The sequence below is a fragment of the Anarrhichthys ocellatus genome, unplaced genomic scaffold, assembly GCF_004355925.1.
Source record: "Anarrhichthys ocellatus isolate YVR2014 unplaced genomic scaffold, GSC_Weel_1.0 scaffold15, whole genome shotgun sequence".
Taxonomy (NCBI): domain Eukaryota; kingdom Metazoa; phylum Chordata; class Actinopteri; order Perciformes; family Anarhichadidae; genus Anarrhichthys; species Anarrhichthys ocellatus.
This window is the reverse complement of record NW_022280045.1, coordinates 6,487,341-6,505,941: the sequence shown is the minus strand read 5'-3', so window position 1 is coordinate 6,505,941 and position 18,601 is coordinate 6,487,341. Positions and strand designations below refer to the sequence as shown.

The window sequence follows — 18,601 nt, the reverse complement described above, 5'->3', positions numbered from 1 at the left end:
TCAAGGACTATGACTCCAGAAACTGGACTGCCTGTGCCACCAGTAGGGGCCCTGCTGCCACAGGACGGTTTCTTGTGGCTTTACAAAGAGTCCTATTCTGTTTGAAGTTGGCCTTTTATCTCTGGTTCATGCTCAGTGTCCTAATGAGTTCTTCCACGTCTCAACAGAAAATGCATGAGGGGTGGAGTTAGGGCTTCTTGCAGCTCAGCCGCCAATGGAAAGGCCCCAGTATTAACGACAGTATTTATGAACAGTTATGTTGTGCAGCAGATTAGACCTGGACTGGGGAGATGCAACAACAGGCGAGTCATTTTCTTATTCACTCTGGTAGTCAAGTTTAAAAGTAGAGCTATACATATAAGGCAACCTTTGCTTTGCAATGTTTATGTTGTGTATTGCAGATGTCTAGGATGATTTCCCAGGTGTCCCTGTTGAGGAGGCTTTGCTACGTGCTGTTAATGGCAGGTTTGTCTAAATAAAGTGCATTAGATGATTCTTCTTTATGTAGAAGTTAAAACCACACCAATAAAAAGTTGAATATGATTGAATGGATTGAATTGTATCTGTTGATAGCACTGTTCATATAGTCACAAGTTGAGCGTCCCTTTAGTTGCTCTGTATTGCTTTGCAGAGTTTTGTTGTTTTGTGGTGTCTAATATATTCTCTGCCTCCCTCCAGGTTTGTTAGAAGCAACATCTCTGATGAAAGTAAAGAATCCCGGAGGTATTTCATGTACCACCTTCTTGCAGATACTGGCACACTGCTTTCAATACTATTATACTGGCAGTAACGTTCTTCATACAAATAATTGTTATCCTGTAAACTGTGCAAATAATCAATAATAATATTTCTATAGGATTTAAAATGGCCCAGCTGATCCTAAGATTTGAAAACCTATAACCTTACATACATTTTTTTCGAGTGATTTTAAACATAATGCCTTGTGAATTGGAATTTATATTGCAAATCTTTCCCCCCCCATAATTCCTGATTTTTTTGTTCTTCCAGAGAATCCAGTTAACATCGGCTCTGATCAGGCACATGATTTCTTTACTAATTCTCCCCCTAAGAGGAACATTGATCCAAAGTGGTACAGAGGCACGCCTGATTTCCAGTCCTACTACCGCTTCTACAACAGTATCGGACACATTGAAGGAGTAAGTTGAGGTTGATTTCAGATTCTTATATAAATGGTTGTACTTGTATTACACTATTCAGCCGAAAGAAACTTGTTTTCATTTCCTCTCTGATATGTTTCTCTATCAGCTCTATGAGATCGACAGGATCAGAATGTTGTATCAGCAGATGCGTCACTTGGAGGTAACCTATGGCCCAGATGCCTCCAGTTACCAAAATGTAATGGGTGTGCTGACTACCACCGCACCACCAACTACTAACACTCAGCCCCCTCCACCACCCACCACCCCTGCCCCCACACCAGACCCTCTGGAGAATGCTCAGAGGATCTATCTGTGTAACCCCAAAGACCCACTGTGCAAACCTCAGATCGTCTACCTGCCAACAGGGGCTGTTGCAGTACTGTGTGACCCACGAGTCAACCCCGCCTGCAGGCCCAAAACAGAGGAGGAGATAAAAGCTGTTGCTCCTCGCCAACCACCCCCAGCTCCTCTGCCTCCCAAAAAGTCTGTGCAAACTCCCCCTCCTCTTACTGTCAAAGGTATGGAGTATGTCTGTGATCCATACTGGGACCCTGACTGCCTCATCGATCACCCTCCCCGCCCCATCCAGGAAACACCAGAGGCACCCGCTGAAGAGAAAGAGGAGGAAGTAGCAGAAGCCAAGGAAAGTGTTACTAAAGAACCAGCCATCCAGAAAAGCCCTTACTTCGACCCTTATGATTTCAAACGTGACCTTTACGACCCCTTGCGTTATGCCGATCCAGCTCCTGAACCACAGTAAAAACAAAGAAATACCTAAGAGATGATGGACTTCCATACAGGGTAAGACTACAATATTAAATCGCAAGACCAAACCAGTGCAGGACTGTGAGCAAATCCACTTTAAAAACAAAGGTTAATATTCAAATCATGCAAATCATCAAATGTTGTACAGACATGTAGACAATGCCTTTACTGTGTTCGCAGTTTTCCACATGACAAACCACACTGACTGAATTGTATGAGTGTTGATAAGAAATGCACAAAACTTTTGTATGGAGTAAAAACATAAAGAATTATAATAAAAAATGATTGACAAATGTTAATAAATATGTGTGATTTTATATTTAATTTTAGTTTTTTTTATTGTTTTGACTAAACAACCAAACAGTTTGTAAAGTAGCTAAAGTTGTCTCAATTTCAGGAAGCTACAACATTAAAATGCTGCTTACATCGTTAATGGTATAATAATCATATGTTATAATCATTTTATTTGTATTTAAGACTCTGGAATTGGACATTGTACTTCTTTTATTTCAATACTTTTATACGTAATTTATTGATTTTGTGGCAGTGATGATTTTAGTTAAATAAAGGATCTGAATACTTCTTTCACCACTGCTGCTGAACAAAACCCATCAAACATTGAGACATTTTTCAGGAAATTGCAACTTCCGCCAGTAGGGGGCAGTGGTACTCTACTTTAACAGTTGTGCGGCCAACCACAGAAGAAGAAGTCCGCAGCGGCGTTAATTAGCTAACTGCCTCTCTTCCAGCATCATCAGTCTCCACCATCACTTCTCTTCTCCTCAGGCTTAACGTACGCAAAACAGGATTCTATTGTCATCTATCTACGTAAATCTAATATCTGATACCAGGTATTTTGTTTTTATGTTTTCGTGTTGTTTTTATACGTGTCAGTAAACGAAACAGTACAGCGGAGAGGCTCGGGCGTTGGTCGGCGATGCTACCGTTATAGTCGCTCATTGTGACATTAGGCCCTACCGGCTGCCATGGAGATTAGCATGCTAGCACAGCTAAACTAGACGTCTGTGCCGACAATGTAGCCGTTAATTAGATTATAATAATGTTCGAGCCAGAAGAAAGCCTCTGTAACATAACGCATTCAGTAAATACGCGATTTGTGATGAATAAACAAACGATGCAATGGACACAATAGCGAGTTTACATTGGTATCTGCAGATTTGTGAGGGCGGTTATTGGCGTTGGAGCATCTCGGTGTTCCAGCTGGACACTCCCGACACAAACGTAACATAATACGATCAGCGTTAGGACATGAATGTGACCTGATGATGAATGATCATGGTTTTAGCTGGTGTATCTATATGCTGTGTATGAATAGCCACACTATCACTAAAATGCTGCTAGCTCTGACTTACATACTAATATAATATACTAATAATATTTATTTACAAACATAACCAGGGTATTTTATAATTACCTAGCCTTTACAGATTTAGTATGTATATTTTTTGGAATAATCCACCCTCTCAGTCGTTTCATTTCATCAGGAGAAAACAGATAAAGGGAACCTTGTTATGAACTGGTGTTCACATGTCACCAGTATGACCGGCCCAGGGCTAACGGGTAATGCAGCACTGATACGTTACTGCTGCAAACAACACAATCTGGATATTGCAGCACTGATATGTGCAGTTTGCACACTGGGAAAGCTGAATTACTGGTGCTAATGTTTAATGAGTTACTTGAATATATCTGTCACTTAGCTCAGCATTCAGCTTTTTGAAGTGTTTTTTTTTTTTTTTTTACCAACTTTGCCTCAGTCTAGAATAAGCAAGCCAGTTAGATTTCTTGTTACATGATTTAAATGTCATGGTAATTGAAGTGTTTCTCTATGTTTAAGATAACATTGCATCAAATAGAGGACAGGGATCAATCATTATTTTGTTTCTCAATATATCTATTAGTCATTTTGTCCAAAATCGCATTACTTGTTGCAACACTCCAACACTCATGTCATACTTTAGTTTACTACCATGTTTACTACCATGTTTACTACCATGAAAATCTTCAGCTTTGAGAAGCTGAAAACTTAGAATATTTGGTATTTTTTGCTTGAAAAATGACTAAACCCTTAATTGATAATCAAAATAGCTGACAATTTGTTTAATCAATTTATCAACGAATCATTTCCACTCTAAAATAGATCTGCTGTGTAGTTTTGAAGCGTTTGCAATTAGACCGTCTCGGTGCTCAGGGTTGATACATAAATTAATGTTGGTTGGTAGATGCACCTCAATGCTCACATGGACTAACAGGGCAATTAGGAGCGATGGAATTATTCTAATAAGATCATAATAATGTTCCTAAAAAGAGATTTCTTTTCGCCTTCACACAAGGTCATTTTTAAGTCACAGTACAGGATGTAAAGACTGTGTGTGTTACTCAAGGTGATATCTGATGTTGTTCACACTGAAGCTTTCACTCTGGTCCTGCACTTGAATGTCAGTCTCTGGTCTCCCTGCTTACCTAAACATTAGGGCTGAAGTGATGAGTCGACGATTAGTTGTTTGAGGATGATTGGCCACTCTTTTGATAACTGATTAATCAATCAAGTAGTTTTTTGTGATGGTTCCAGCGGATAACTTGCTGCTTTTTCTTGTCTGTATTAATAGTTGTCTGACTACCAATATTCGTTAGTTGCAGTCCTACTAGACACGCTGTAAGCCTAGTATTTAATTTGCTGATATTTAGTTGAGGATCCTGGACAGGGCTCATTGTGAGTGAAGCGAATTGATGAACCGTAATTAAATAACTCATAAGTGTCGCCCTGTAACATTCTCTCGTCCTCCTGCAGTATGTCTGACAAGAGCGAGCTGAAGGCTGAACTGGAGAGGAAGAAGCAACGGATCGCCCAGATTCGAGAGGAGAAGAAGAGAAAAGAGGAGGAGAAGAAAAAGAAGGATGTAAGTGGTAGAAACAATAGCTTCAACGTTTCTAGTATTGTACGTGTCACTTGAAGAACCTGCGTGGCTGCTGCTTTGTGTTGAGCCTGTTCTGTACTCTGTAGGGAGACTCCAAGCGAGGAGCTGAGGCGGGTGGTGGTCATGAAGACTCTGACCTGGAGAGGAAGAGGAGGGAGGCGGAGGCGCTGCTGCAGAGTGTCGGCATCACCCCTGACATACACCACGGTAAACACACCATGCCCGCATGCTTCTATTTCTACCTTTCACCCCCACTTATCTGCCATCGATTTCTGGTTTGCTTGTTGCAGTTGCAGTGTTAATAAAAGTCCCTCTCTAACTTTGTGGTCTGGCTTGGTTTCTGTCACTGCCCCCCCCCCCCCCCACACTCAATATCTGAACATTTTATATGTTTCTGCATGACACCTAAAACCTGCCTGCCATTTATTTTCATTCTCTCTTCTCTCCCCTTTGTGTGTCCTTTTTATGCAAACTCACTTACTCACTGGCTCACTCACTCACTCACTCACTCACTCGCTCCCTCACACACTTCTTCCCTCCCTCACTCACTCACTCTCTCCCTCCCTCACTCTCTCCCTCACTCACTCACTCACTCATCCATTCATTGACTTACAAACACACACACACACTCACAGCTCAGGCCCTGAGGGTAGTAACAGAAGATACATGTCTGTTTCACTACCTAGTCCCCGCCCCCATGTCTCCCTCCAACAAATCAGTGGGCAGCGATGCAGGAAGCCAAGACTCTGGGGATGGAAACGCAGGACCAAGGTCTGTGTATGTGCGCGCGCGTGCATGTGTGTTTGTGTGTGTGTATGAATATGAGAGACGGAGATAGAGATTGGTTGTTTAAGGTCATTTTTAGGTAATTTTGGGTTGTACCTGCATGCCAAGTGTGTGTGTATCAATGTGTTGAATATACTTGATGAGTTCTGACCTCCTCTCCTCTTTGCCTTTTCACCGGCACGCTGACGTTTCTCAATTAACCCGCACTTCGTTCTTCTTCTCTCTCTGTCTTTCCTCTTCTCTGTGTTCTGTCTTTCACATTTCTTGATTGGCTTACCTTTCTGCCTGTCCTTTTGCGTTTGGTTTCATCCTCTTGTTTTCCTTTTTCTTTCTGTCTGTCCCGTCTTTCTCTGACTAACACCGTCTGGTGGTTTGGCTGTAGGACATTGCATTGGGACCCTGACCCCTCTACTCTGCAACTGCACTCCGACTCTGAGCTGATGGGGTACTGCTCCTCCTCTCTCCTTTAGCTTGTCTTCCGACTTCATTCAGTTTGTGTTTTTTCACCTTAGATTTGTCTAAATGTGTTAGTATTATGTCTGTACATCGTTATTTATGTCTCTACATGTACAATTTTCATTCCGTTCTGCCTTGCATCGCAAACCTTTGTATGCGTGACCTTATTTCCACCATGGTGTGTGTGTGTGTGTGTGTGTGTGTGTGTGTAGACGTGGAGCCGTGAGGCTGGGCATGTCCAAAGTGACCCAGGTCGACTTTGCCCCGAAGGAATTAGTAGCCTACTCCAAAGAAACACAGACGCCCACCGAGGCCCTGACGCACACCGATCAAAAAGCAGGTAAACGAACATATACACCAAAAAAGAGTGTTGTCCCAACTTTCTACTGTGGTTTAATCAACATTCAATAAGAACTAAATCAAATCTGTTTGTTGTCCAGATGAGGAAGAGGATGAGGAGATAACTGCTCCCCCAACTGCAGAGGATGCCCAGGAGGACAAAGGTGAACATGGCGATCAGCAAGACGAGGGTAAGGACAGAAGTTTGTAACACGTAAACTCTCAAAGTGTGAGCTAGTTGTTGATGACATCTTAATTATTAATACCAATAACTGTGGCAGGAAATCCACCGTGCTTTAATATTGCTGATTAATAGGGGGAAAAAACAGTAATTTCTATCCAGCAACATGTTACCGGTAACCAAGAACTATTTTTTTCTTCTATCTTTATTGAACTCTCATTCATGTGTACAGACACTCCCAAAGAGCTGACAGAAGAAGAGAAGCTGCAAGTCCTGCACTCCGAGGAATTCCTGTCATTTTTCGAACGAGGCAGCAGAATCGTGGAGAGAGCTCTTGCTGAGCACGTGGACGTCTGCTTCGACTACAGCGGCAGAGACCTCGAGGACAAGGAAGGGTGAGGCACACGAAAAAAAAGTGTTTAAAGAAAGTAAATAAATAGCTAAGACAGAAGTTTAATGATGGCAGGCTTGATAATCCTTTTTTTTTGGGGTGGGGGTTTTCCTTCGCAGTGATTTGCAAGCAGGTGCAAAGCTGGTTCTCAACAGACAGTTTGCAGATGAGCGCTGGACTAAAAACAGAGTGGTCACCTGTCTCGACTGGTCACCTCAGGTGGGTTGTATTTGTCATTGATCCCCACGGAGAAATTCATCCTATTAGATGTCCAAACCCGCACATCTGGCAGAGGGTCAGTGAGAGCAGACTCCTGTGTTGATTAATGCTGTGTTCCTCTCAGTATCCAGAGCTGCTGGTGGCCTCGTATAACAACAATGAGGATGCTCCCCATGAGCCGGATGGAGTGGCACTGGTCTGGAACCTGAAGTACAAGAAGAACACACCCGAGTACATCTTCCACTGCCAGGTAAGGAAATAATTCACCATGAAAACAGTATCTTCAGGAGAAGTTACGTGGGGCGCCTTCGTAGCCCTGTGGTTACAGTGCATGTTACTGCAATGTGCCAGGTTCAATTCCAGACTTCAAGAGTCAAAATTAATAGTTTTAAGCCTAATACAATCAAATACCCAGGCAGAAGCAAATATACTGTTTATAACACGTTTTTTTCTTCCTCTAGTCAGAGGTGATGTCAGCCGGGTTTGCAAAGTTCCACCCCAACCTGGTGGTGGGTGGGACATACTCCGGACAGATCGTCTTGTGGGACAACAGGAGCAACAAGCGCACCCCTGTTCAGAGAACTCCTCTGTCTGCATCTGCACACACAGTAATGCACTGGAGCGCACACACCTTTATGTCGACACACTCTCACAAACTATTTCATTTACGGTCTTTTGAAATGATCGACACTACTGTGTGTTTTTGTGGTAGTTTTTCCAGCCAATCTGTTTTTTTGTCTCTGCATTTTTACACCTGGTAAGTGTGTGTTGTTCTACTCCTCTTAACTGTGCTCTGCTCTGTTCAGCACCCAGTTTACTGTGTGAACGTGGTAGGAACCCAAAATGCTAACAACCTGATCAGCATTTCCACCGACGGCAAGATGTGCTCCTGGAGCCTCGACATGCTCTCCCAGCCACAGGTACGCTGAGCTCGTATGGACGGATTAATGACGGACACGCCGTCATGAATATCAGATGGTAGAGTCTGACCCTGTGCGTGTTTGTTTTCCCTGCAGGACAGTCTGGAGCTGGTCTTCAAACAGAGCAAAGCGGTGGCTGTCACCTCCATGGCCTTCCCTCTGGGCGATGTGAACAACTTTGTGGTGGGGAGCGAGGACGGCTCGGTCTACACAGCCTGTCGCCACGGGAGGTGTGTGATCTTTGACCTCTGTCCTCATTAGCATCAAAGGAGCGGTTGCGACTTCCAACACATTGTGAAATAAAAGCCTTGCGGGGAAGGAAGGTAATTAGCAGAACCTTTCACGATTGTTTTTATGTGCGTTACAGTAAGGCGGGCATCACTGAGGTGTTTGAGGGCCATCATGGTCCGGTGACCGGGCTGAGCTGTCACAGTGCTGGAGGACCCGTTGACTTCTCTCATCTCTTCATCTCCTCCTCTTTTGACTGGACTGTCAAACTCTGGAGCACTAAGGTGAGATATTCACACAGTCACTTGCAGAGCTGCTTTTGTTAAATCCCCTTTCAGTCACGATACCCAACATTAATCCAACTCTCCCTCTGTTCTTGCCGTTCCTCTGTCCAGAGCACCCGCCCGTTGTACTCGTTCGAAGACAGTTGTGACTACGTCTATGACGCCATGTGGTCTCCAACACACCCGGCTCTGTTTGCTTGCGTGGACCTGGCCGGACGCCTGGACCTGTGGAACCTCAATAATGATACCGAGGTACGCGCACACACACACACACACACACAACTCACTGAATAAGACCTTTAATTTCACCCTCATAGCTTGACATTTTGGGAAACGTGCCTTTTTTTGTTATGGCATCAATGTTCTCATCTGACTTGATTAAGCGTATTTCCTACTATTCTTCCATGAGTCACATCTACATGTGGCTGTCTAAGAACGGGGGGAACACTGATGGCCATACATGAATCTGTAAGGTGTGTGTGTGTGTGTGTGTGTTTTTTTTTTTTAAGGTTCCCACCGCCAGCGTGTATGTGGAGGGCGCTCCAGCACTGAACCGCGTTAGATGGGCTCACTCCGGTAAAGAGATTGCCACCGGGGACTCGGAGGGGCAGGTGCAGGTCTACGACGTAGGGGAGGTGAGATGTCATGTTATCTGTCCTTTTTTTTTTTTTTTTTTTTTGACGTCACTCTCTCCAGCTTTTTCCTTTACATGCTGATTACATGCATTGTCCTTCGTCTCTCTCTGCAGCAAATATGCGTGCCTAAGGCCGACGAGTGGACGCGCTTTGTCAGGACGCTGGCTGAGATCAATGAGAGCCGAGACGAAGCCGAGGAACTGGCCAACGTCTGATGCTGCAAACGCTGCACCGACGACCGCTCATACATTTCTCTCTAGTACACTACGCCACCTATAGCACACTACCCGACACTGCCAGAGGAGCAGCGCTCTCCTCTCTGTGGCTTCCAGCTTTTCCACCTACTACTACATGGATTGGCCTGAGGAGATTTGCAGAGCTAGAATGGATAGAAAAGACCCGTTGATGTGTTTTTGAATGTGAGAGTTTTAGAGTACATTTGAAGGGACGATGGATGTCATGTGTAGCAGTAGTAGTACAGCAACCACAGTTTAAGTGGTTGAAAGTTAAACTTGCAAAGGAATACAGGGAAGTGATTTTCAGCACAGATGTGACTTCTAGCTTTGAGAACATCCTCAGGGTTTTCAGAAACTGCTCTTCTCCTCAGGCCTCAACCAACTCAGCCCTTTTTTAAATATGCAAACCTTTGTACTTGCACCTTTTTATTACCATTTGAGTGTTTTTACATGTTTTAATATTTTCGGGACACGCTTGTGCACATGGCTGTCTAAGTAATTCAGCAGAGCTGAAAGAAAAGCTGACATATCTCTATCAGATCCTCTTTATCCTCAGCAGCACTTGAATTTGATGACTAACAGCTAATGTGCTCACACATGCGACCTCTGGCCTGTGCGGAAGTGTGTCATTCTTACATTCCAACCACTACAATATTTAATATTTATTCTGGTGGTTGCACTTATTTAAATATTTTGTGTATCGTTTAAAAAAAATGCTGCTTTGTACTAAATGCTTTAGTACATTACTAAGATTAGCACTGCAAGCTTTTTACCAGGCAAAAATCTGTTCCTATACTTGCCTTGACTCTATTGACACTAGTATAATTTAAAGGTGATTTCTGTACCAAAGGTTACTGTTTTATACTCTGTACCTGTGTAATGAGTAGTAGAACAGTTTCCTGACTTGTCCTCTTTATGAGGATCCAAATAAACTACATTTAGATTTAACAGGAGGTGCAAAGCTGAGGTTGGAAACTAGTTTACCCTTTACCACAGAACATAAATGAGTTTTATTCTTTTCCTTTTCCATCCAGTCGTTACCTCCCTCCAGGATGCAGCAGTCCGACCTCAGCAGACTCAAACGCTTTCTCTTTAATGTTTAAAATGAGCTAAGAATGCACTGTTGCAACCATATTTGATATGACATGAACAAGATCAGTATTCTCTGCATATACATATTGTACTGTACGCTTTCCTGCTGTTCCTGATACAGTTAATGGTTGCACTTTTCCATTGGAATAAAACTCAAAGTCAGTTGGTAAAATTAAAACCATATGGATGATTTATTTCAATAAAATACAGTGAATGAATTGAGATGCATTTAATTTATCTAATTCTTATCATGATTCTGGTTTTTTCAAGAACACACTTGATTGTAAAGTTCTGTACATCAGTAAGAGTGATTCTCCCCCACGTTTCCATGATATTAGTTACTGTCTAACGACGCAGACCGAACATTACGGACCTTTGTCTTGTAACTCTTTTTCCCCGTCAATGAGCCGTCTCACCACAGTTATACAATATGTACAGTATCTAGCCTCCTGTGGAAGGACCAATCGAGAGGGAAACCCAACATCATGCTCAACAATCTAATATTTTCGATGCCCGCTGTCCAATAGGAGAAAAGTCCTGCTCGCACTGAGTATCAGACGGAAAACAGAATGAAAATCAAATCAGCTAGTCATGAGAGAGAAAGGGAGAGGAGTGCCCGAGGCTCCGATTCATACGAATGCTGGAGAGAAGAACACAAAAGATGGGAGACGCCAGGAGCCTCCAGCCACTGAAGATACAACACAGTCAGCGCTCCGGTCACATCCACAGCTGCAGCCAGCTCTCCACCTCCACTACTGGCTGGGGACCAGTGGAGCACACTGTCACCTGGTGTTTCGTTTTTAAGGAGTGCGTTTTCAACCGTGTGCGTGTTTTTGTATCTATCAAAGTGTCTGGCTCCTGGTGGAGGAGGAGAGGGATGGCAAAGTGATATGGAGGTTCAGACCTCTATGGGGCCGGCACGGCGGCGACTGGCTCTGGGTGATGTATGGAAACCACGCCGGATGACTTGAATTTGGGAAGGTGGAGGCCAAATTTGTTCTCCACGCCGGCAAAGGTGGCTGCGGCCAGGCGGTAGCCTCCGACGTGGTCGGCGTTGATAGGAGGAAGCTCTGAGATACGAGACCTGGGTGTGGGTTCACATCCTGCCGGGCGACTGCAGAGAGGAGAAAAACCACCAATCAGAGTGAGAGGGGTACGATGACAGGTACTACAAATTATATTTAACAGAAATTAAAGAGAAGAAAGTAAGCAATCAAGCATCAAAACTCAAAGAGTAATATGTACTCCCTCTAAAACTATATGTTCTGCATTTCCGTGCTGGCCATGAAACCTACAAGCGCATGACGCATCCTCACATGTGCTTCCCCAGCGTCCCTCCCCGTCTACCTAACAGCCATCTACATTTTTAAAAAGGCTACATAAGTGACTTCACTGCTCACTCTCCTGTTAACAAAAAGATCAACTTACTGTCCTCCAAAATCAACGTATAACCACCGCTGCAAGAGCTCATAAGTCACCAGTGTGACACCAAACTGAGGAGAAGACCGGCACATACGAGCTGGAGAAAAGACAGACAAAACAAGTCAACACGGTTTAATTACAAAAACCAGACATGCATTGTGTCTATGCATGTACACAAACACAAACACGCACCTCCAGCTCCCTTCCACAGAGCCCTGAACCCCTCCTCTTTCATTATCTTCCTGAAACAATCGATGACTCCCGTGTACGTGGTCTGTCCTGCCCTCGCTGCCACTTGCAGACGAGTCTTGATGACATCGGCAGGCGTCACGAGGGAGGCTGCAGGGATACCTGGGAAATAGAGTTACGAAGACGACAGATGACGCATGTTTCTTCAAACCTGTGTAAAATGTGGTCTCCATGACTTAAAGGGCAGTAAAAAGTCAGTCGTAATGAATAACAACAGCTAGTTTATTAGCATTGCTTATTTCTGCTGAGGATACCTGCAATGGCTCCAGCAGTGAGAAGCTGCAGAGCTCCCAGCCTGCCTTGCTCGTCAGCAAACTGGGTCTTGAGGTGGGCGTACGCGGGGAAATAGATGGCAGAGAAGGGGATGTCTCTCAGGAAACATGCTTTAGCACCCTAGAGAGACACACAAAGAGCAGACAGATGTATGAGACTGTGCTTGAGAGCAGACTATGAAAGAGGGAGGCAAAGAGGAAGAGTGCATACATGCCAGACAGAGGGAGTGCCATTAAATGATATACAGTGAGATAACGCGGTTTGCACTCCTGCCAACCACGCAAGCAACTCATTACCTTGTAGAGGCCGAAGAAGCCCAGCTCACGAACCACGTTGACCGCACTGACCCGAGGTCCGGTGGTGATCTCGCCTGCCACCTGCAGGCGAATCTTCACAATCTCCAGAGGGTTGGTAAAGATCACCTGAGAGCCTCCAGCCTGGAAGAGAAGGAGGAGCTTGTTCACGCATTACATTTATAAAAAAAAAAAAAAAAAAAAAAAAGATTACTGCTCCTGCATCTCACACGTACGCAGCCGAGGGAGTCTTGCTCATGAAATGTATCAAAAGTAAAAAATTAAATCCTGATCAATCATTTACTTTGCCATTTCCTCGGACGGTAAGGTGTGCTGGGCCAATGTGTGTAAGGATGAACAACGCTATCAAAAACAAAAACAAAAACAAAAACACGTTGCATTGGACGAGGGCAATTTTACTTGGGGTGCAGTTTAGCATTGCTGTCTGATGTTAGATGTTAGGTGCTCTGCAAGACGGTTAATACAACAGATAAAACAGACTGCATGCATGAGTTACTTTTTAATGGCCTTAACAACTAACGCCCTCAAACACCTGACTGCATTCGTTGTTATCTAGTGTTCATGGATGCATTCACAGGCGGATACAAAAGTGTTTGGGGATATGGTACTTACACAAGCACCAGACACAACCTCAGCCAAAAAAGGAATGGTGTTGTCCTTGTTGGTGAACTTGTCTCTCACCAAGTCATTCACCTGTGGGACACAAACACAAGCAAAGACCATTCAGAGTAATGATAAAAATCCCTCCCTCATTTTCATCTTGCCGTTGTAGATTCCCCTAATGTCGTACTTTTCATCCTATTAAATTTCAATTTGATCTTAAATTTTTACTTAATTTAACTTCTCATCATATTTGTCATTTTATGGACCCCTTTTGTTTTATGTTGTTTAAATCCTTACATTTTCATGTGTTTTCAAGCTCATTAATAAATCATTTTTACCAATGGAACATTATAAGTGTGCATGCAAAGTGAAATTGAAGTGCAGGAGGGTTGTGCGTTGTGTTGGTGAGGGCAGGTACTCACTGTGAGTTTGATAGCTTTCTCAGGCGCTACACCTATAAGCTGCGGCACCAGACCTGTAGAGCATCAGGGCTCATTAGTATTACTGTGCAGACAGTAGCAAGAGAGGAGAAATCCAAAATGCATACAGATATGTTGTTCAAGAAATGACTGGCATGGAGAGGAAAAGCAATATGAAAGTGGAGAAAGATGAAATGCACAGCTAAGATGAATGAATAAATTAAAAGACTCTAAAGGAGAAATCACTGGTGGTGCGACTGCACACGGGGGAACATCACAGGTGCCTTTCTGGCTTACCTCTATAGAAGCCGAAGAAGCCCTCATAGCGAAGCACCTTCTTAGCACAGTCAAAGCTGTTCTTGTACATCAGCTCTCCAACAAAGGACCCAGTGGACCTCTGGTTCTGCATACGGGTCTTTACCAAGTCGATGGGGTACACTGCCGTCGCTCCCGTAGCTGTGATAAACACACAAAATCAGACTTAATAACATCCGATATGAATTAGATGTATCGGATGTGGCTGTGTGTCCATCAGGCTGCATTCTGCCTCCGGCCACAGGATAACTCACCTCCGGCGATGGAGCCGAGGGAGAACCTGTAGGCAGACTCTGCAACCTGGAGCCAAATAGGCCTGGAACTGTCCCCATTGGCCTGATGGGAAGAAAAAAAAACATCACTGACAATGACATAAATTTTATCGCAAATTAGGAGTTTCACATAACCGACTGCCACAATCATCCTACCTGTTTTTGGGTTTCAACCAGGTGATGAGGCAGACATCCTTCCTCTAGTGGAGCAATCCTCTCAATGTCAGCAAGATTCAGGCGCCTGATACACATGGGTTTATTTCCTGTTATTGTCATCATAATATCCTTCAATGAATGTCAGCAAAGCATCTAACGGAGTATCAGAGTGAGTGTTACCCGGAGGGGGAGTGCAGGCCTGACAACTGGTACAGGATGTCAATTTCCATGGGAGTGATCTGACCGAACCTGTTGGCAGCATGAACAAACTCCTCTGCAGAGAGAGAGAGAGAGAGAGAGAGAGAGAGAGAGACAGAGAGACAGAGAGACAGAGAGACAGAGAGACAGAGAGAGAGAGAGAGAGAGAGAGAGAGAGAGAGAGACCAGATTATAATCTTTTACAATGACACACCCATGCAACATGTTTGGCTGGAAGTCAAAGACACAACGGGACAATAACGGGAGCACAGTGAATTTGTGCACCTTTGGTCAGGAGCGTGTCGTTCCGCGTGCCAGCCAGCGTGCTGTAGATCTTGCGAATCAGCTCCATGTTGTTCAGGAGGGCGTTGAAGGCGTTGAAGTAGGAGAAGCTGACCAAGTGAGAGGTACTGCCACCCGCAGCCTGGCAGAAGAAAGGCACAGGTACTGGTTTCACTATAAACAATACGTTTTGGTTTCTTATATTCAACTCTCAATGAGAAAGCAAGATCCACAGGTTTCATACATTACTCAATATTGCCATATTTAAATTTAAACTGTACCTTTTTTTTTTTCTTTTATTGCGAGGGCTAAGGAGTAACTGTACTCCTTTACTTTAATGGTCATATTGTACAGCGCATTTCTTTTATTATAGCCTGGGCTTCAGGTTTAATAGCTCAGCATTAACCAGCGCATGTAGCCCTGTCAAGATGTGTCAGGGAGATTAATGTGGGAATGTATGACACACCTATTGCAAGAGAACAATGACGAGCCTGAGCTAAGCTTATTATTACAATTAGAAATGCAGCAGAATTAAGTTGAAAAAGACCAGTATTATCCTTTAAGGCTCTTAACCCAACATGCAAAGCAGAGGATGATTTACTGCTGGGTTCTGAAAATGAACACACAACAGGTCAGAGTGGATTATATTGCCACTAGCCAGTGAACAAAACACAAGTACTGTTTTTAAAGGTTGGTTAAATGGAAAAACTTTACGTCCCTGTTCGCCTTGAAACAGTTTGCTGCTCTGTAAAAACTAAGCTGAATGAGCTTCCAATTATAAAAAAGGAATTTAGAACAACCAGAGCTGTGTTTATCTGAAAAGAACAATCCTCCTCAAGTCAATCAGAACTGAATATTTTACGGCCTCAGTGAAAATTGTTCAAATTACTGTCAGAAAGCTCTCCATGCACTCACAGAGACAAGGTTCTCCTCCACAAACGGTGTGAGCATGTGGTGTCTGATGGTGGCCATAATGTCACTGAAGTCCATGGCGGAGATGACGCCATTCTTCCCTTTGTCCTTCTGGGCAAACGCCTGCCGTGCATGCTCCAGCTGCAGCTCCTAAAAACATGACACGGCGACGCTGTGCGTAAATATAGTATGTAGTGAAACTTGAAAAAGACAAATAAAGTAAGAAAAGTAGAGAAAAAGCAATCAAACGCTGATCAGTGTGTGTGTGTGTGTGTGTGTAATCAGCACACCTGCAGGAACTGGGTGAACTCCAGGTAGCTGAGGCGTTTCTTGCGGTCGTGCCCAAAGTGCAGACGGATGAACTCACATTCCCAGTTGAAGGGGATGTGGTGGTGCACTGTGGTCTGGCTGAAGATGTCCCGGACATTCTCTGCAGCAAAAGCACAATAAGCATAATAATTCATCATCCGGACAAATTTTGATACAACAATAATTAAATCATATAATCTCAATGCCATAACGTAAAGCTGTGTGTGTGTGTGTGTGTGTGAAGACACATACCAAAGGAAATGTTTCCGGTTCCAGTCTTGTCAAACAGCTGGAAGGCTGTTATGAAGAGCGTATCGGGCGCACACAACACCGACTCAAATGCTACAAACTCCTGGAACGAGATCAGCCTGCCATTGTGCATGTGGTGGAAGAGGAAAAAAACATTTTATATTTTGTGAAACAAAACACATCAAAGACTTTGGAATGAAGCAATCAGATCAGATCATACAGTGTTAGTTCACAGAATTCACGCACACAAAAAAAACATTTTCTTTGTTCTTTGAGACAGTTTTCCGCTGATATAAAAAGATATGCAAACATAAACTGTAAAATGTTTTGGTATTAAATGAAAGGCCAGGCAGCAAATGACTTACAGCTCATTTCTGGGTAAAAAAAAAGCACATTTGATACTAAAGTTTCTGAGCGGATCTACACACCAAGTCACTTAATCAGTTGAATGTGTGCACATACATGCATGCACAAACAATCTGGGAAATGGCAGTCATTGGCAGTTTTATCTTATCTTTAAATGTAAATAATGGCAAGTACATATCAGACATGGCTCAATAAACTGTCAATTAGTAATGATAATCTGTGTGTGTGTGTGTGTGTCAGTACATACCCGTCCTTTGTGGTGTCGGCCACAGCAGCGATAAGCTGTACAGTTTTGGGGTTGTGGTGGATCTGCGTGTGTAGTCCTAGATACCTCTGGACGAAGTCTCCTGGGGTCATAAACCTCTCTCCATCATTGTCCGCTACACTGGCATACTGAGGGGACCAAAGACAACACCAGCATCAATACCGAACCCCGACTATATTAAAACAAACAACTACAACAACTGTTCCTTATACACAGTTAAATAACCACAGAAAATGTGGGCGGTTTTATTCAAACTACAGAGCAAACATTGCTGTAAACCTCCAATCATCTTCAGAAAGTGTGGGCACCTTCTACATCACCTGGAGATGACGTATCAATAGCATGACAAATCAGCTGTTTGGTCAAAGGCATGAGGGTTGAGTACGACATGTATATGTGTACTATAGTGTCACAAGCTGTGTGAACGTCATACAACACTATAAGGTGCATGTTTTACTCGCTACAACACATTCACTTCTCCTTTCAGCTCTGTCATTGGTCGTTTTACTAAAGTTTGCTGGTGATTCGAGCTGCACCTCAATAACAAAGGTCAGTGATATTTCAGTTGTGGGGTGGCGTGTCGGAGTTACACACTGAGCAGGAACACGTGCTCTGGTGTTTTTAGCCTGAGAGCTATTTGGTCCATCACGGTACCGGCAACTGCTGGCACACTCGCCGCACAGTGGAGCAGAGTGACGGTTAACCAATCGCTCACATGACATCTCATGGTCATGCACAAGAGTACTCAGAGTTCGCCTCCTCTGACATTACTAAATATGTATATACATGGCATGAGCACTGGAGTGACGCTGTGCTCTCTGATCCGACAAGTACAACATTCAGGTCCTTGAATGAACTCAAAAGCTTGTGCTGTTCTAGAAGCAGCAAAACTGACCTTTCAGCCTGAACAGGGACTTGAACCCTGGGCCCTCCGATTAAAAGTACCTAGTGTGTATAGAGCATTGGCCTTTGCCTCGAAAAGACTGCAACACAATCCCTTAACATGTCATGGAGATTGTAGCAGATTGAAGTTGAGAAAAGCAACGATTCTCTCGCAGAACTGAACCCGAAACTCCTCTCACTGCTGCTGCTGACTCATCAACTGTGAAGCACAATCATGTTTAAACTGCTTTAATCTCACGTCTGACAAATAAATATCAGGCTAACTGATGAATAAAAACACTGGCAAACTATTCGGTTACAGCTATGTGTGCTGTAATGTAACAACAGGCGTCTGTGCTGGACTTTTAGCTGTGTGGCTAATGCTGTAATTCAAACCCCGTGACAGACCGACAAGCTCATTTCACCCAAAGTGAACACAGTCCTGGGTGAGCTGTTTGCTACACGGAGAGCTCACAAATACATC

General features: G+C 43.7%; 3 protein-coding genes across 7 annotated transcripts in view; 2 read left to right on the top strand and 1 right to left on the bottom strand.

Annotated features, from left to right (window-relative positions):
• Positions 1-410: 410 nt before the first annotated feature.
• Positions 411-1,920, top strand: LOC116387618 (extensin-like). The gene is made up of 4 exons (XM_031854879.1): positions 411-465; positions 679-732; positions 1,018-1,157; positions 1,267-1,920. The coding sequence occupies exons 1-4, from the start codon at positions 411-413 to the stop codon at positions 1,918-1,920; spliced, it is 903 nt and encodes a 300-aa protein (XP_031710739.1).
• A 720-nt stretch (positions 1,921-2,640) lies between these two features.
• On the top strand, positions 2,641-10,809 carry LOC116387592 (cytoplasmic dynein 1 intermediate chain 2-like). 5 transcript variants are annotated; one of them, XM_031854851.1, is made up of 17 exons: positions 2,641-2,718; positions 4,738-4,846; positions 4,951-5,071; positions 5,500-5,635; positions 6,033-6,095; positions 6,319-6,446; positions 6,547-6,636; positions 6,859-7,021; positions 7,137-7,236; positions 7,361-7,486; positions 7,698-7,844; positions 8,043-8,156; positions 8,253-8,386; positions 8,524-8,668; positions 8,780-8,920; positions 9,178-9,303; positions 9,417-10,809. In XM_031854851.1, exons 2-17 carry the CDS (start codon positions 4,739-4,741, stop codon positions 9,516-9,518), a joined length of 1,944 nt encoding a protein of 647 aa, XP_031710711.1. In that variant the 5' UTR covers positions 2,641-2,718; position 4,738; the 3' UTR covers positions 9,519-10,809. The 5 variants fall into 5 exon arrangements, with proteins under 5 accessions (XP_031710711.1, XP_031710712.1, XP_031710710.1 ...); XM_031854852.1 differs by having other exon boundaries at positions 2,649-2,776; positions 5,551-5,635; XM_031854850.1 differs by having other exon boundaries at positions 2,649-2,776.
• LOC116387591 (calcium-binding mitochondrial carrier protein Aralar1-like) overlaps positions 10,799-18,601 on the bottom strand; it is a 28,684-nt gene continuing 20,881 nt past the window's right edge. Inside the window, exons 3-18 of the mRNA XM_031854848.1 lie at positions 17,218-17,363; positions 16,608-16,723; positions 16,337-16,476; positions 16,050-16,196; positions 15,138-15,276; positions 14,835-14,928; positions 14,655-14,739; positions 14,481-14,562; positions 14,209-14,367; positions 13,915-13,967; positions 13,502-13,582; positions 12,872-13,012; positions 12,557-12,695; positions 12,246-12,404; positions 12,060-12,150; positions 10,799-11,745 (exon numbers count right to left, since the gene is read on the bottom strand). Of these exons, the coding sequence (XP_031710708.1) occupies positions 11,538-11,745; positions 12,060-12,150; positions 12,246-12,404; positions 12,557-12,695; positions 12,872-13,012; positions 13,502-13,582; positions 13,915-13,967; positions 14,209-14,367; positions 14,481-14,562; positions 14,655-14,739; positions 14,835-14,928; positions 15,138-15,276; positions 16,050-16,196; positions 16,337-16,476; positions 16,608-16,723; positions 17,218-17,363 (1,980 nt within the window). The 3' untranslated portion in view covers positions 10,799-11,537. The remainder of the gene's footprint in view (positions 11,746-12,059; positions 12,151-12,245; positions 12,405-12,556; positions 12,696-12,871; positions 13,013-13,501; positions 13,583-13,914; positions 13,968-14,208; positions 14,368-14,480; positions 14,563-14,654; positions 14,740-14,834; positions 14,929-15,137; positions 15,277-16,049; positions 16,197-16,336; positions 16,477-16,607; positions 16,724-17,217; positions 17,364-18,601) is intronic.

What these genes read in the sequence shown, in the direction of transcription:
- LOC116387618 (XM_031854879.1), top strand. Translation starts at nt 411, where the DNA reads ATGATTTCCCAGGTGTCCCTGTTGAGGAGGCTTTGCTACGTGCTGTTA. An exon ending in CTACGTGCTGTTAATGGCAG is followed by an intron (nt 466 to 678) that starts GTTTGTCTAAAT and finishes GCCTCCCTCCAG; the next exon opens with GTTTGTTAGAAGCAACATCT. An exon ending in GTATCGGACACATTGAAGGA is followed by an intron (nt 1,158 to 1,266) that starts GTAAGTTGAGGT and finishes TTTCTCTATCAG; the next exon opens with CTCTATGAGATCGACAGGAT.
- LOC116387592 (XM_031854851.1), top strand. Translation starts at nt 4,739, where the DNA reads ATGTCTGACAAGAGCGAGCTGAAGGCTGAACTGGAGAGGAAGAAGCAA. An exon ending in AGGAGAAGAAAAAGAAGGAT is followed by an intron (nt 4,847 to 4,950) that starts GTAAGTGGTAGA and finishes TGTACTCTGTAG; the next exon opens with GGAGACTCCAAGCGAGGAGC. An exon ending in TGGCGATCAGCAAGACGAGG is followed by an intron (nt 6,637 to 6,858) that starts GTAAGGACAGAA and finishes TCATGTGTACAG; the next exon opens with ACACTCCCAAAGAGCTGACA.